This window comes from Carcharhinus amblyrhynchos, chromosome 2 (assembly GCF_965287045.1).
Source record: "Carcharhinus amblyrhynchos chromosome 2, sCarAmb.v2.hapA, whole genome shotgun sequence".
Classification (NCBI taxonomy): Eukaryota; Metazoa; Chordata; class Chondrichthyes; order Carcharhiniformes; family Carcharhinidae; genus Carcharhinus; species Carcharhinus amblyrhynchos.
Genome location: NC_137325.1, coordinates 80,409,923 through 80,427,667, shown reverse-complemented (window position 1 = coordinate 80,427,667; position 17,745 = coordinate 80,409,923). Strand labels below are relative to the sequence as shown.

Below are 17,745 nucleotides of genomic sequence, written 5' to 3'. Positions count from 1 at the left end.
GACAACAGCATTGTGGAATGATTACAACATAGAACAGGGCCATTCAGTCCATTGTCTCAGTACTGTCGCACCCTCACTTTCTCCCCATACACTAGCATTTTTTCCCTACAGATGTAAATTTACTTTTAACACAGTCCAAAGAAGCCCCATAGCCTCCCATCCATTGACTCTGTTGACACTTTCCCTCTGCCTTGGGAAAGCAGCCAGCATAATCAAGGACCCCACGCTCTCAAGACATTCTCTCTTCCAATTTCTTCCATCGGGGAAAGAAATTTACAAAAGTCTAAGATCACGTACCAACCTACTCTAGATCAGCTTTTCCCCGCTGCCATCAGTCTTTTGAATGGACCTACTAAATATTAAGCCGATCTTTCTCTACACGTATCTCTATGACGATAACACCACATTCTGCACCTTCTTTCCTTCGCCCCATCTGTACTCTATGAACGGTATGTTTTGTCCGTACAGTGCACAAGAAACAATACTTATCACTGTACATGTCACAATAATAAATCAAATCACAGGGCCAACATGATGACGTCAATTGAAGCTGCTGGTACCGAGCTCTAGGAGCTGTAGTTTTAGCTGTAAAAATGATGCCGGGGTGGAGATCACGACAGAAGCTGAATTACTCTACAGCAGCTGGCTGGTCCCCAGAGGAGGGGCTCGAGCAGCGCTGCATTTGGAACGCAATGTTGGCTGGCCCCGGGAAGCAGCGTCACGTTTGGAACGCGGTGCCGGCTGGTCCCTGAGAGCAGCGCTGCATTTGGAACGTGGTGCCGTGCAACACAATGTTCTCTCTCTCTCTCTCTCTCCCAGAATGCCGGCGCGCGCCCAGCACCGCCCCCACGCAGGCTCACTGATGTCGTGGCGCTCGCAAGGAAGTCAGGGACCAGAGTTCAACAGACAAGAGGGTTCCTGGTTCCAGTACTCCTATATCTAAGAGTGATATCGTCACAGGAGGGCAAAAACTCAGACTAGACTGTCGGAGAAATGAGACGTGCGGGGCTGGGTAAGACCAGAATGCCAAGCATTAATAAAAACAAATTTAAATGGTGTTTGCAGACGATACACATTTTATGCAGCACAGGGTCCCAGGCCACCAGTCAACTGATAGTAGTAGCATTATTGATCTATAATACAGTCCTCCTATTTAAAGCTCTCACATAATGAAATGCATTCGATTAGATTTGTAAGAAGAAAACAAGTTAGCTTGTAGAATGGGAGGAACAGCCGCTAGAACCAGATATGTAAAACCATAGTTCCAAATCGCATCGCTGCCGAACAACACAGTTGCAACTGGGAGGCTTGTTTTATGAGTGAGGATGCTACATATGGAATTCAAGATATCTGTTAGCATTTGGAAGGAGCTACATAACTGAACAATTGCATAAATTGCTGCATTTCAATGTTTTGGGGTTGTACATGTCTTGTAGAAAAGTGTCCCAACAAATGACCCAGAAACAGGAAATAAAATGGATGCTAAATCAAAGAGATGTTCGAAGGTGGCGATCAGCAAGTTCATTAACTGTGTTGGTTTTAGGGATGATCTCAAAGGAAAATGATAGGTTGAAGCATACTTGTAGGGCCGAGGTATCTGGATACTTTCACTGTTGGGTGAGGGTATGTACAAGAGGCCAGAGTTGGAAGAATTAATGTTGTAGGGACTGATGAGGAGATCATGGAAACACGGATTTAAAAACAGGAATGAGAATATTAAGATTGGGATTTGTCTGGGGCCATAAGCCTGTATGGACTAGCAAACACGAATGACAGATGAGTGTGACCTGATAATGGATAGACTACTGGAAGGCAGATCTTGGATGAACTGAAAATGATGGAGCATTGAAGATGCCAAATCAGCCAATAAAACATTGGAATAGTCTAGAGCAGACAAACATGTGAATATTGGTTTTAGCAACATTGCTGCAAAGGAGGCATTAGATGGTTCTTCTAATGGAAAAGATAGGGTTTAGATGCTCAATTCAGAATTAAATGAGTTTATGAACTGCCTGCTTATCAAAGAAGGGAATGGAATTTGTGACAGGGTTTAATGTTGGCTTCAGTCTTGCCGATGTTGCACTGGATTTAATTGCCAATAATCCAAGAATTACATGTTGGACAAGCAGTTGACAGCACATGAGTTAAGGGTATTGAGGGGCTGAAAGAGATAATGGAGAGATAGAGTTGATATCAAATTGTCCAGAAAACAATTTTCATTGTTTTTAATTACTGAATACAAAACTAATTTTGTGATAGGAGGGAAGATCAGTATAACATACCTGAAAATAATCTGGCAATGTGGAACATCTCAATTATTTCATTATTATAAATTATTTGAATTGGAATGATTCTGAATTTTTAAAGCTTTTATATTGCGAAGTGTGCAGAAGGAATGTCAAGACTGTAGTGCATAGTGCAAAATGAGGAGACAACCTGTTGAAGCTACAACACACGATTACATGATTAGAGGTGGCAGTGGTTAGTACTGTGTCTCACAGCTCCAGAGATCCAAGTTCAATTACAGTCTTGGATGACAGTGTGGAGTTTGCACATTCTCCCCATGTCTGTGTGAGTTTCCCCTGGGTGCTTTGGTTTCCTCCCGCAGTCCAAAGATGTGCAGGTTAGGTTGATTGACCATGCCAAATTGCTCCTTAATGTTGCAGGATGGGTGAATTAATGAGGTAAGTATATGGGGTTACAAGGTTAGGATCTGGTGAGATGCTCTGTTGGAGAGTTGGTGCAGACTCAATAGGCCAAATGGTCTGTTTCTGCACTGTAGGGATTCTAAGTTTGAAATTCTACTTGCATACCAAACAGTGGCTAGGTAGTTAGAGATAAACAATCCCACAAAGGAAACTTTAGATTAGAGAGGCATTTGTGTCATAAGAACATAAGAAATAGGAGCAGGAGTAGGCCATCTAGCCCTTCGAGCCTGCCCCGCCATTCAATAAGATCATGGCTGATCTGTTGTGGCTCAGTTCCACTTTCCCGCCCTCTCCCCATAACCCTTAATCCCCTCTCTTATCAAGAACCCATCAACCCGCTTCTTAAAAATATTTAGCGAGGCAGCCTCCACCACTTCAACGGGCAGAGAATTCCAGAGATTCACCACCCTTTGAGTGAAGAAGTTCCTCCTCAACTCCGTTCTAAACCGCCTCCCCTTTATCTTGAGGCTGTGCCCCCTAGTCCTACTGTCTTTTTTGAGCAGGAAGAGTCTCTCCACCTCTATCCTATCCATCCCATTCATCATCTTATACGTCTCAATGAGATCTCCCCTCATTCTTCTAAACTCTAACGAGTACAAGCCTAGTTTATTCAGCCTCTCCTCATAGCTCAATCCCCTCAACTCCGGTATCAGCCTAGTAAACCTCCTCTGCACTCCCTCCAGGGCCAAAATATCCTTGCGCAGGTGCGGCGCCCAAAACTGCACACAGTACTCCAGCTGCGGCCTCACCAATGCCCTATACAGCTGCAGCAAGACCTCCCTACTTTTATATTCAATCCCCCTCGCTATGAAGGCCAGCATCCCATTCGCCTTCCTGACCACCTGCTGCACCTGCAAGCTGGGTTTTTGCGACTCATGCACAAGGACCCCGAGGTCCCTCTGCACCGTCGCCTGCTGCAGTTTTTCGCCACGTAAGTAATAGTCCTTCCTACCATTCTTCCTACCAAAGTGGACCACCTCACACTTGCCAACATTAAATTCCATTTGCCATTTCCTGGCCCATTCGCCCAGCCTATCTAGATCCTTCTGCAGACTCTCCACACCCTCCGCACAATTTGCCTTTCCCCCAATCTTGGTGTCATCAGCACAGACTTGGTGGGTTGAAAGGCCTGTTCCTGTGCAACCCTGTTCTTTGATCTTTTGGATCAGAGTTCAGGTCTGTAGGCCTCCTACATCCAGTAGTGGACAATTAAACAAGTAACTGGAGGAGGAGACTCCACAAGTATCGCTATTCTCAATAATGTGTGAGCTCAGCACATCAGCGCAAAAGATAAGGCACTTGCAAAAATCTTCAACCAGAATCGCTGAGTGGTTGATCCATTTCGGCCTCCTCCTGAGGTCCCCAGCATTACAAACGCCAACCTTCAGATAATTCAATTCCAGCCGCGTGATATCAAGAAATAGCTGAAGGCAGTGGATACTACAAAGGCACTAGGCCCTGACAAGATTCTGGCAATAGAACTGAAAACTTGTGCCCTAGCCAAGCTGCTGCAGTGCAGCTACAATGCTGGCATCTACCCAGCAAAATGGAAAATTACCCAGACATGTCCTGTGCACCACATGCAGGGCAAATCCAACCCAGGTAATTGCCACCTCACCAGTCTATTTGCAATCAGCAAAGTGATGGATGGTGTTGGTGACACCAAGCAGCACTTACCCAGTAATAACCTGCTCACTGACACTTGTTTCGACTTCTGCCAGGTGCAGCTCAACTCTTGACCTCATGACAGTCTTGGTCTAAATATAGATGAAAGAGTTGAAATATAGAGTTAGGATGAGACTGACTGTCCTTGACATCAACGCAACATTTGACTGAATGTCTCATCAAGGAGCCCTAGCAAAATTGGAATCAATGGGAATGAGGGGGCAAACTCTGTACTGGTTGGAATCATACCTAGCACAGAAGGAGATCATTTGTGGTTATTGGAAGTCAATCATCTCAACCCCAGGACATCACTGCAGGAATTCCTTAGGGTAGTGTCCAAGGCGCAATCATCCTCAGCTGCTTTAGCAATGACCCTCTCTCCATCATAAGGTGAAAAGTGGGGATATTTGCTGATAGCACCATTTGCAAAAAGCCATTGGTGCCCATATGTAGCAAGATCGATTCAACATTGAGGCTTGGGCTGATAACTGGCAGGTAACATTCACACCATATTGCGAGGCAATGATCATCTCCAAAAGTATAGAATCCAACCATCAGCCCTTTCACATTCAATGGCATTCTCATTGCTGAATTCCCCCATTGTTCCCCCTGGTGTTTATCATTGACCAGAAATGGAACTAGACCAGCCACAAAATTACGGTGGCTACAAAAGCAGGTCAGAGGCTGGGAATTCTGTGGTGAGTAATGGCCTCCTGACTCCCCAAAGCCTGTCCAACATCTACAAGGCACAAGGCAGGAGAGTAATACAATACTCTCCACTTGCCTGGATGAGTGCAGCTCCAGCAACACTCAAGAAGCTCAACACCATCCAACATGAAGCAGCCTGCTTGGTTAGAACCCCATCCACAAACACTCACTCCTTCTTCCACAGCAGCACGTACTATTTACAAAATAAACTGCAGCAATTCACCAAGGCTCCTTCAACACACCTTCCAAACCAACAATCTGTACCACCCAGAGGGACAAGGGCAACAGGTGCATGGTAACACCACCATCTGTAAATTTCCAGTCTAGCCACACACCATCCTAATTTGGAAATATATCGCTGTTCCTTCACTGTTGCTGGATCAAAATCCTGAAGCCTCCCCCCACTCCCACCACCACCACCACACTATGGGTTTACCTGCACCATATGGACTGCAGCAGTTCAAGAAGGCAACTCACCAGCACCTTCTCGAAGGCAGTTAGGAACAGGCAGTAAAAATTTGCCTTACCAGGGATATTCACATCTCAAGAATAAATTAAATATCTTGTTACACATTTGTGTGTTTAGGAATTTTTTTTATTCAAGGATAAATATCAGTGTTTTATCTCTACACAATTAATTCTTTCATCTCTTACCCACTCCCCAGGGGAAGGAGCTCCCGCTTACACTGGAAGCGGTTACAGCGTGTATGAAGAGGAAAATGATAAATTAACTGAGGGCCTTCGAGAAAAAGTGACGGCATTAAAATCAGTACGTTCCAAAACTTGCAAACAATTAAAGTTTTAAATGAACTGCCAGTAGTTTTTATAAAGTGCATTTGTTCATTTTCATTGTATGTAATTTTATTATATATTTCCTAGCATTAACTTTTTGGGTACTGAAGGTGTGTAAATGTAAAATGACCATGAATACATTCCGCTTCCGTTATAAAGTCAGAAAATGCTGGATAAACTCAGCAGGTCTGGCAGCATCTGTGGAGAGAAACAAAGTCAATGTTTCGTGTTCGATGACCCGTCTACAGGAAAGAACTGTTAATTCAGAGTTGCTCATTTAAATTGAATTGAAATAGTGGGAAACAAACTCTGTATTCAAGTTGCTTAATTCAAACTTCTGGATGTTTCTTAGCAACATATGAACTTCAATTAACAGTAAACTGTACTTTAACTTTACTGTTAAAAAAAATTCAGTGGGCTCCAATTATTATTTCAATACTGCTGTCGCAGTTTTGTTTCTCAGTCACGAGAGATTAATTGTGATTGAATTGCTCTCTTCAAACTGAGACAACAGAAGACTGTATCATTGGAGGATAAATCAACATTTTAAAAACTCTTAGAAGAGCACTAAGAATGTTTTTGAGCTATTTGAGCAATTGTTTTCTCAGCAGGAGTAGGCCATTGAGCCTGCTCCGCCATTCAATACAATTGTACCTGAACATCCGTTTCAATACTATCTTCCCACACTGTCCACTTTCCCCTTCATGTCAATGGTATTTAGAAATCTGTCTGCTTCAAACATACTGAATGTGTATGGCTTTTGTTGGAGAATCAAACTCTTTTAGATGCTATACCCAGCAATGGAGTAAGATTTCTGTGGCATTTGTAACAAAATCATCCACTTGAATACAACAAATTTGTGATTTTGTTACTAATTGTGAACTGAGAAATCTTCTCTTGCAGTGTCTTAACTTAATCTTAGTGAATAGATCATCAAGATAAGGTGGTCACCAATAAATTCAACAGGGAACGCGAAAGGAACTTCTTTACCCAAAGGTTGATGAGAATGTGCATCTCTGGGAGTGATTGAAAAATGAATAATATGGATGCATTTTCAGAAAAGTTAGACAGTATGTCTGGGAGTATGGAATAGATAATTACAATGGTTGAATCTGAAAAGGCAAGATAGGAGATTGCTTGAGTGGAGTATAAACACTAGCAGGGACTAGTTGCGCCAAATGGCCTGTTTATGTGCCATACATCCATTGCAATCCTGTGCAAAGTATCCTCTGCTATGATTTTTGTTTTCTATTTCCTTGATGCTAACCTTGATTCAAGATTTATCAGTAGAAGTTAATAATGAATTATCATCTTAGAAAAAAGTTCACTCTCTGTTTACAGTTGTATTATGGTTTATGAACTGCACCATTTGTACTTTATATTTATACCTCCACAGGTGCACATAGCTTTACTGTGTTTGAACTGTGCGATATAATTCAAATAATAATAATGAACAATGAAGTTGTCCAATTGTTCCTCCTTCTGTAGTTCATGATTTTGACTTTCCCTTTCCCGTTCACTGGATTAAGAGAGAAAAAAATGAGTTTACATTAGCAGAGAAAAGACACAATCCTCATTGGAGGGGAGAGAGAATAACTTGAACATAAGAACATAAGAAATAGGAGCAGGAGTAGGCCATCTAGCCCCTCGAGCCTGCCCCGCCATTCAATAAGATCACGGCTGATCTGTCGTGGCTCAGTTCCACATTCCCGCCCTCTCCCCATAACCCTTAATCCCCTTGCCTATCAAAAACCTATCAACCTGCGTCTTAAAAATATTGAGCGAGGCAGCCTCCACCACTTCAACGGGCAGAGAATTCCAGAGATTCACCACCCTTTGAGTGAAGAAGTTCCTCCTCAACTCCGTTCTAAACCGCCCCCCCCTTTATCCTGAGGCTGTGCCCTCTAGTCCTGCTGTCCTTTCTGAGCGGGAAGAGCCTCTCCACCTCTATCCTATCCATCCCATTCAACATCTTATACGTCTCAATGAGATCTCCCCTCATTCTTCTAAACTCTAACGAGTACAAGCCTAGTTTATTCAGCCTCTCCTCATAGTTCAACCCCCTCAACTCTGGAATCAACCTAGTAAACCTCCTCTGCACTCCCTCCAAGGCCAAAATATCCTTGCGTAAGTGCGGCGACCAAAACTGCACACAGTACTCCAGCTGCGGCCTCACCAGCGCCCTGTACAGCTGCAACAAGACTTCCCTACTTTTATATTCAATCCCCCTCGCTATGAAGGCCAGCATCCCATTTGCCTTCCTGACCACCTGCTGCACCTGCAGGCTGGGTTTTTGCGACTCAAGCACAAGGACCCCGAGGTCCCTCTGCACCGTCGCATGCTGCAGTTTTTCGCCACGTAAGTAATAGTATTTTCAAGTAAAAATGGTTCCATATCTGTAATATGATGTTAAAGTCCAGTGCGAATTGTTCAAGTTTTTCTGTTCCCAGTGACCACCAGAATCAAATTTGTAAGATATCATGGATGTCCCTCTCTGTACTGTCATCTTTTCCATTAAATACATACAAAAAAATTCCCAAACATGGCATTGAATGGAAATTGCATCATAACCTTGGCATAAAGTAGAAATAATTTTAACGTGTAATATGTGGAAAAACTACCATATGCAGTTAAACATTTGCTGATTGTTCCCATTCCCTTCCCTCACACAGCTTTCTATTGATATTGGAACTGAAGTCAAATACCATAATAAACTTCTGGATGAAATGGTATGTATTGCATGCTCTCTCAAACTGTCCTTAATGAATGTATCTGGAGTGAATGTACACTCAGAGTTTATTTATTATTGTCACAAGTCCCCACGACCGGATGGAATGCATCCGAGGGTTCTGAAAGAAATGGCGGAGGTTATAGTGGATGCATTGGTGGTTATTTTCCTGACATCGCTGGATTCCGGGGAAGTTCAGGAAGATTGGAAAACGGCTAATGTTACGCCGTTGTTTAAGAAGGGTGCCAGGCAAAAGGCAGGGAATTATAGGCCGGTTAGTTTAACGTCTGTTGTAGGTAAAATGTTAGAATCCGTCATTAAGGAGGAAATTGCGAGGCATCTTGAAGAGAATTGCTTGATAGAGCAGACGCAGCACGGTTTCATTAAAGGGAAGTCGTGTCTGACAAATTTACTGGAGTTCTATGAGGATGTGTCTAGGGCGGTGGATAGAGGAGAGCCGGTGGATGTGGTCTTTCTGGATTTTCAGAAGGCGTTTGACAAAGTACCTCATAAGAGGTTATTGCAGAAGGTCAGGGGACTTGGAGTTGGGGGTAGGGTGTTAGCGTGGATAGAGGATTGGTTGTCAAATAGGAGGCAGAGAGTGGGGGTCAACGGGTGCTATTCGGATTGGCGGATGGTGACTAGTGGAGTGCCCCAGGGGTCGGTGCTGGGGCCTCAGCTTTTTACCATTTATATAGATGATCTGGAGGAGGGAACCGAGTGTAGGGTGTCGAAATTTGCTGATGACACCAAGATTGGGGGAACGGCAAATTGTACGGAGGGTGTGGAGAGTCTGCAGAAGGATCTAGATAGGCTGGGCGAATGGGCCCGGAAATGGCAAATGGAATTTAATGTTGGCAAGTGTGAGGTGGTCCACTTTGGTAGGAAGAATGGTAGGAAGGACTATTACTTACGGGGCGAAAAACTGCAGCAGGCGACGGTGCAGAGGGACCTCAGGGTCCTTGTGCATGAGTCGCAAAAACCCAGCTAGCAGGTGCAGCAGGTGGTCAGGAAGGCGAATGGGATGCTGGCCTTCATAGCGAAGGGGATTGAATATAAAAGTAGGGAGGTCTTGCTGCAGCTGTATAGGGCATTGGTGAGGCCGCAGCTAGAGTACTGTGTGCAGTTTTGGGCGCCGCACCTGCGCAAAGATATTTTGGCCTTGGAGGGAGTGCAGAGGAGGTTTACTAGGCTGATACCGGAGTTGAGGGGGCTGAGCTATGAGGAGAGGCTGAATAAACTAGGCTTGTACTCGTTGGAGTTTAGAAGAATGAGGGGAGATCTCATTGAGACGTATAAGATGATGAATGGGATGGATAGGATAGAGGTGGAGAGACTCTTCCCGCTCAAAAAAGACAATAGGACGAGGGGACACAGCCTCAAGATAAAGGGGGGGCGTTTTAGAACGGAGTTGAGGAGGAACTTCTTCACTCAAAGGGTGGTGAATCTCTGGAATTCTCTACCCGTTGAAGTGGTGGAGGCTGCCTCGCTAAATACTTTCAAGAAGCGGGTTGATGGGTTTTTGATAAGAGAGGGGATTAAGGGTTATGGGGAGAGGGCCGGAAAGTGGAACTGAGCCACGACAGATCAGCCATGATCTTATTGAATGGCGGGGCAGGCTCGAAGGGCCAGATGGCCTACTCCTGCTCCTATTTCTTATGTTCTTATGTTCTTATGTTAAGTAGGCATATGTTAACACTGCAATGAAGTTACTGTGAAAATCCCCTAGTCACCTCACTCCAGTGCCTATTTGGTACATTGAAGGAGAATTTAGCATGACCAATGCACCTAACCAGCCCCCCTTTTGGATGGTGGGAGAAAACCGGTGCACCTGGAGGAAGGCTACGCAGACACAGGGAGAACAAGCAGACTCTGCACAGACAGTGACCCCAGAAGGGAAACAAACTCAGCTCCCTGGCACAATGGGGCAGCAGTGCTACCTACTGTGGGATTTCCAACTTCACCCATTGGCCAAATCACAATATCATTTGACAGGAAGCTTCCATTTGGTGTAGTAGAAAGATTCCAAAGGGAAGGTGGGCACTAAATGTTTAATAGAATGGCCTATGGCAAAACCAAGACTTCATTACCTGAGTTTGAGATTGTATTGGGAGTCAATTTTTCCAACAGATTTTTTGATGTTTACCCAAGAATGACTCTGGTCTGTAATAATAAAATAATCGTAACAATATATTTAGCAGATGGAAATTCACCAGTTTCCTTTCATTTATACAAAAGAATGTGCAAACCAGATTGAGCTGTGCAAGTGGAACTCTCATTGGTAACCAATAAAAAGAAGGCCATGTGCTGCTAAAGTAGTGAGGTTATGTAAAGAAAGATGTACCTGATAACTGAAAAAGTACAGAGGCAGCAAGAATTGCACTGGTGTAACAGAAAACAGGTAGAAATTAATCAGAAATACCAGTGGCAAAATTGGTTTGAGTTAGGAAGTGGGAGGCTCTTCCAACAGATGAATTGGTAAAAAGTATTTGTTATTCAAAGCACACTATAGTTGAAGGATGTTCATTTTTTCCAGGTCTTTGTTTTTTATAAAATATGGGAAATGTATCAATTTTTTTCAATAATATGCATTTAGATGCTAAAGCACCCAACCACCATGTGTTAAAAATGTACATAATATTCATTATTCTAATAATGATTCACTGGTTATTTAACTGCATTTATATGCTGTTTTCACAGGATACAGGATTTGAATCCACAGGTGGACTATTGGGAGCAACCATGGGTAGACTCAAACAAATATCTCGAGGGAGCCAAACAAAATTCTTATGCTACATGATGCTATTTGCATTTTTTGTATTCTTTGTACTTTACTGGGTTATAAAACTGAGGTGAAATAAATTTGTGCCACTCCAATATTTGGATAGAACTCACTACCTACAACTGAGAAATTGAAATGAAAGACATTTTCTAGAATAATTTAAGTACAATTAATCCTAAAAACTTTGAGAATGATGTTATACTCACATTGCAGACTGCGGTTCATGTTCTTGGCCATTCTCACTGGTTGCAAATCAAATCAAATTTTCATATTTATGAGAGAAGGCCAGTAATGACATTGAAAATTAACTTTGGTTATTTTCTTGTAGCAAGTGAACTGCTGTATGTTGTTTGTTGTGTAGTAGTTTTTATAGATAGTGAGACATTAACTTAGAAATGACATTTTTCAAAGTGTTAACCAATTAACAGTACAATTTTCTAATTCTAAATTAGTCTAATTAACAATTTTCTAATTTCTGCAAGTTGGATTTAAACAGTTTATGGGTTCAGACTGGTACATTAACAAGCAGTGTAACACAACAGTGGGAGATGTGACCATTTCTAAAATGCTGCATGTTACTTTTGCCAAAGACTGGCCAAGTTGCTCTGGAATTGGGAGGTGGAGGGGTGTGGCAGAAGGGAAAGAGCCAACTCATCCTTTGAAACTCTCAGATCTCACTTTTATTGCTTGTCCCTAAACTTGAATTCCCATGAGAAGTATTTATAAGATATATAAAATCTTTAAATATGTCTACTTTTTAGTATCTTTGAATCTTGTATGCAAGTTTTGATCATTTCTTTTCTTGCCTCTCACAATAGGCTTGTGATTTTCTAGCCTTTTTTTGAGACAACATTAAAATTCTACTTCACTAACTTCTGTTCCCTAAATGGCCTTTAAACAGAAATGAGACACATGACCTACAATCAGATCTGTCTATCAGGTGGCTTCCATACAACTTCTGGAGACAGTGTAGCACCAATTGCTTCTTTTAGCTAGGATCAGCAGCAAGTTGTCGATACTCCTGAATGCTGTATTAGCTTTCTGTCATAAAATTGGATTTGTAAAAATAAGAGAAATTTCCTTACAGGAATATTGTTATACCTCATTATTGTTTACATTTTTGTAAAACATGCTGCTTTTCTATTTGTGACACCAGTGCTTGGAGGTGTTGAATGAAGTATTAGGAATTCCAAAATGATCATGAAAATGAGTAAGTACAGTCAGAAAGGCGATACAAAGTGCACTTGGATAGGGAGTAGAGCTCCTGTGAACATCCTGTGGGTAGTTGGTACCTGAGAGTAGAATGATGGATTGTCTTTTTGGTAACAGAACGATGTTGAAGCCTAAAGAAGACAGCAAGTGAACAGAAGCAAAGACTGCTTTTGTTGCTTTCCAATTTTAAGGGACTTTCCATGATATATGCCAGCTCCATTTCTACCAGCTTACCTTTTTTTTTAAACTAATTTTAGAATGCTGTGGCAGACCTTGAATTTTAACATTTTGTGAGAAATAGTTTCTAGAATTTTTCACTGATATTTGTGAGACATAAAAGGCAGTTGTGAAAGTTTAAACAATACATATTTAAGTGGGAGCTCTTCAAAAGAAGGGGTGCTTAACTTCCAGTCTTATTGATGTACTTCATTTTAAAATCTGAAGTACTCATTTTTTCTCTGAGAGATAGACCAAGTCCATTGTAACTTAGATTATCAACATCTGAGGTATGGCCAAAAATGAAGACATGTCAAAGCTTTTCGTCTTGCACTCATCAAAACTCTTAGCGTGAATGCCAGTATAAGGAGAAAACAATTTATACTGTGAGAACAGAGTGCTGAATGGTTGGCAAATGGACTCTTATTAGAGGCACTGCCATGGAGAATGCAGTAATTGATGATGACAAATAGTTGACTATCAAATATTGTTTGAAATTCAAATCAGGCAGTTTGACTCTGGTCAAGACATTGCCCTGAGGAATGAGTCAGCAAATGACTCAATTATTTTGTTTAGCTGAAAAAGGCATAGTGTGTATACGTGTTTTTTCCTGTCTGCAAAGGACAGGGCCCTGTATACTAATACATGTAGCTTCCAGTACCTGTAAATATGCCACGCTGAGTCCAACTGACAATCCTAAATTGGTTGTTAGTCTAATTTTTAGCACACTGAGGATTATTTAGCAAATGTTGTCCACTCATGGAATCCTATCTAATTATAAAATCCTACAATGCAAAAGGAGGTCATTCGGCCCATCAAGTCTGCATTGATCACAATCCTACCCAGGTCCTACCCCCATAAGCCCTTAACCATACGCATTTATCCTTGCTAGTCCCTCCGACACTAAGGGCCAATTTAGCATCGCCAATCCACCTAACCCTCATCTTTGGACTGTGGAAACTGGAGCACCTGGAGGAAGCCCACGCAGACATGGGGAGAATGTGCAAACTCAACACAGACTGTGACCCAAGCCGGGAATCGAACCTGGGTCCCTGATGCTGTGAGGCAGCCATGCTAACCACTCTATCACCATGTCACCCTAAATGTTGGGCACTGTTTTCCCACACAGGCTGGTTGGGTAGGTCTGTACCTTGCCTATTGCAAACAGCAGCTGGGACATGCTGTTTGATGTGATCCACCGATCTTTGTGACTTATGACTCACATACCTGATCCTGATGAGTGCACGACAAAATTTTGATATGTCTCTTATCAGCAATACCCAAATTCTGTATTACCAAACAACAATTTTCAATTCATTGTTTTATGGATTTGTCCCTACAGAGTTGGATATGTTTCCTATTTTCTTGAATGCTGTGTAATTTTCCTTTAAAGATAAATGGATTCTTAGGAAAGACTTTAAAATCTTCAGTGTATTGAGTGCTAAAGTTGTTTAAAGAGTGCATTTTAATGCTGGAGCCTGGGTTGTTGATCACCTCTGTGGTACTTGTAAGGATATTGATTGAATTATGTAGGATATTTTGCATCAGTCTCTCAGCGGGCACCATCCATTGTACAAACTGCCAATAATTCAATATCAATTGGCAGTTTCAGCAGGAGATTACTGCCTGAGGTTGGAGGGCCTTTTCTTCAAACTATAGAATTTTCTCATGAAATGCATATTTTACATATTTAAAACTCTAGTCTACGACAGTTATTTAGAGACTTTTTTTTGTTCATCTGGTGCAATTGTTTTCTGTAATCAAGAATTATAAACTAAGTACATTTTCCCATTAATTGATGGATTTTATTTTACTCCCCAAGTAGTGTTTTTTCCCCCCTTTTAGTAATTTCAGTGGAATATAAAATAATGGGAAGTAGAAACTTTGGCATAAAAATGTTCATATATGTCTTGTGCATTATAGAAGAATTGGCATTTGATTTAGATGTAAATCTATAACTGTTCAGTGGTAAATCAGTGTGGGAAGGAGAGATCTTTTTTAGCTACATCTCTTTGAAGTACAGCACATTTTCCAAACATGATTTTCCTGTTATTGTTCTATCTATAAAGTATTCAAATCATTTACGTTTGCCATTTTTTTGTTCGAAATCATAGTGCATGTTTAATGTTGTAAAACATCCCAAGGTAACTTACAGGAGGGAACGAACACTAAGCAGGAGTTGAGAGAAAAGTTTTGGAGATAACTAAAGGTGTCATCCAAACAAGAGGTATTGATGTCTTTTGCAAATGAGGAGAGGGTGAGTCAGAGTCTCCAACAATACTACTGTAAAGAGGAGCTGAGGAAGATAATTCAACACAATTCCAAATGAACTAATGGTGGAATTACAATGTGTATCAGTGAAAGACTATGACACTTTGATGAAAAAGCAGTTCAAATGATACAAAGACAACAGATTAAGATGTCCTATTGGTAATTTAATCTAGAATGCACTAAAACACAAGAGAGGATGGTTCTATTTTAACATAGATCCTGGTGGTGAAAGTCAATGTTTATAAATTGCTTAAATATGCCATAATTATCTTCTGTTCTAAATGTCACTGGCAGCCAACAATGTCATACGGCAACAATAGAAGGTTGTGTTTTCCCAGACACAAACTAACATTCTCACTCCTCGTGCCATTTTTCTACTCCATTACCAGCGCCAGTTGGAACACTTTTGAACAATAATGACTGTTTGTGCTGAATATTAAACAGTTGTGTTGATATTAAATAGAACACAAGTTCACAGCACAATTGTTATCTAAAATTTGTTGTCAGATGATATTTACCAATAATAAATATGGAAGGAAATTAGGTATTTTTGTAATCCTGGAGTTGATGACACACTGATTAAATGCAGGAGTATATCAAATTATCAAAAATGATCAGAACTTTTAACTTGCATTATGATTTGAATGTGAACAATAATCATAGTTGTAGAAGAATGCATTTAGCAAAGTTCTAAATCTTTTCACTTTTAAAAAATCAGTTTTACAACCTGGAGCAACTTGTTTTAAAATTCAGTGTGTGATATATAATTTTTCTTTGCTGCAACTGTATACAAACATTGAAGTGAGTGATGTATAGAAGAGAGTACTTTCAGTATAAGAAAAAGAACACGCCCACAAGATAGGAGTTAGTCACATGACTAAGGAAGTATGTTATATTGAAAATATGTTTTCTAAACTTCCAAAGATTTTTTAAAGTTAGGGCCTTCAAGCAGCCGCAGTATGACTTTGAGGCATTCAGAACGTACAGATACAGTGCCAGAGATAATTGACTAAATTATACTTGTGAATTTTATTAGTCAGAAACAAATTATACATAACAGATCTGTGAAACAAGTGCCTAGAAATTAAATCTTGATAACCCAATTTTTCAAACATGGGATAAATGATTTGGTGTCTAAAATGGCACATGTGCCCATCTCTGGACTGAGGTGTACTACCTGCCATATTGAATCAGGTGTCCCACACACATCCAGGGCGTATGCCAAATGTAAAAACATAATTAAAAAGGAATCTATGTTGGCTGGAGAAAGGTTTGGTGAATTTAGTGTCCCAGCACCTTACTCAGAATATACCAGAAGATTAATTAAGCTAAGCTTCGTGAGTCCTGAGGACAGATAATGTGAGCACAGAGTAATTGAGCTTTCAGAATTCTTGCCTTGACAATACAGTTGAACTCAGTGAACATCTTGTAGATTGGAGTCAAGTACCAGAAATGAAACTCTGGGGATATACCTCATGAGCCACCTTCTACTAATTGTGTTTTCCATCTCCCAGAGGAACCTGATGTCTCCTTTGTGACAAGAGTCTCCAAAACTTAAGAACATAAGAAATAGGAGCAGGAGTAGGCCAACTAGCCCTTCGAGCCTGCCCCGCCATTCAATAAGATCATGGCTGATCTGTCGTGGCTCAGTTCCACATTCCCGCCCTCTCCCCATAACCCTTAATCCCCTCTCTCATCAAAAACCCATCAACCCGCGTCTTAAAAATATTTAGAGAGGCAGCCTCCACCACTTCAACGGGCAGAGAATTCCAGAGATTCACCACCCTTTGAGTGAAGAAGTTCCTCCTCAACTCTGTTCTAAACCGCCCCCCCTTTATCTTGAGGCTATGCCCCCTAGTCCTACTATCCTTTCTGAGCGGGAAGAGTCTCTCCACCTTTATCCTATCCATCCCATTCACCATCTTATACGTCTCAATGAGATCTCCCCTCATTCTTCTAAACTCTAACGAGTACAAGCCTAATCTATTCAGCCTCTCGTCATAGCTCAACCCCCTCAACTCCAGCATCAGCCTAGTAAACCTCCTCTGCACTCCCTCCAAGGTCAAAATATCCTTGCGTAAGTACGGCGCCCAAAACTGCACACAGTACTCCAGCTGCGGCCTCACCAGTGCCCTATACAGCCGCAGCAAGACCTCCCTAATTTTATATTCAATCCCCCTCGCAATGAAGGCCAGCATCCCATTCGCCTTCCTGACCACCTGCTGCACCTGCAAGCTGGGTTTTTGCGACTCATGCACAAGGACCCCGAGGTCCCTCTGCACCGTCGCCTGCTGCAGTTTTTTTCCACGTAAGTAATAATCCTTCCTACCATTATTCCTACCAAAGTGGACCACCTCGCACTTGCCAACATTAAATTCCATTTGCCATTTCCTGGCCCATTCGCCCAGCCTATCTAGATCCTTCTGTAGACTCTCCCCACCCTCTGCACAATTTGCCTTTCCACCAATCTTGGTGTCATCAGCAAATTTCGACACCCTACACTCGGTTCCCTCCTCCAGATCATCTATATAAATGGTAAATAGCTGAGGCCCCAGCACCGACCCCTGGGGCACTCCACTAGTCACCATCCACCAATTCGAATAGCACCCATTGACCCCCACTCTGCTTCCTATTTGACAACCAATCCTCTATCCACACTAGCA

The 17,745-nt window shown here is 41.8% G+C and overlaps 1 protein-coding gene across 1 annotated transcript; it reads left to right on the top strand.

The window, feature by feature from the left end:
- Window positions 1-835: 835 nt before the first annotated feature.
- bet1 (Bet1 golgi vesicular membrane trafficking protein) lies at window positions 836-15,762 on the top strand. Its single transcript, XM_080207937.1, has 4 exons — window positions 836-1,012; window positions 5,747-5,850; window positions 8,546-8,602; window positions 11,302-15,762. The coding sequence occupies exons 1-4, from the start codon at window positions 994-996 to the stop codon at window positions 11,455-11,457; spliced, it is 336 nt and encodes a 111-aa protein (XP_080064063.1). The 5' UTR covers window positions 836-993; the 3' UTR covers window positions 11,458-15,762.
- Window positions 15,763-17,745: the final 1,983 nt, after the last annotated feature.

Coding starts and splice junctions, on each gene's coding strand:
- bet1 (XM_080207937.1), top strand. Junction 5,851..8,545: donor AAGTGACGGCATTAAAATCA/GTACGTTCCAAA, acceptor TCCCTCACACAG/CTTTCTATTGATATTGGAAC. Junction 8,603..11,301: donor ATAAACTTCTGGATGAAATG/GTATGTATTGCA, acceptor CTGTTTTCACAG/GATACAGGATTTGAATCCAC.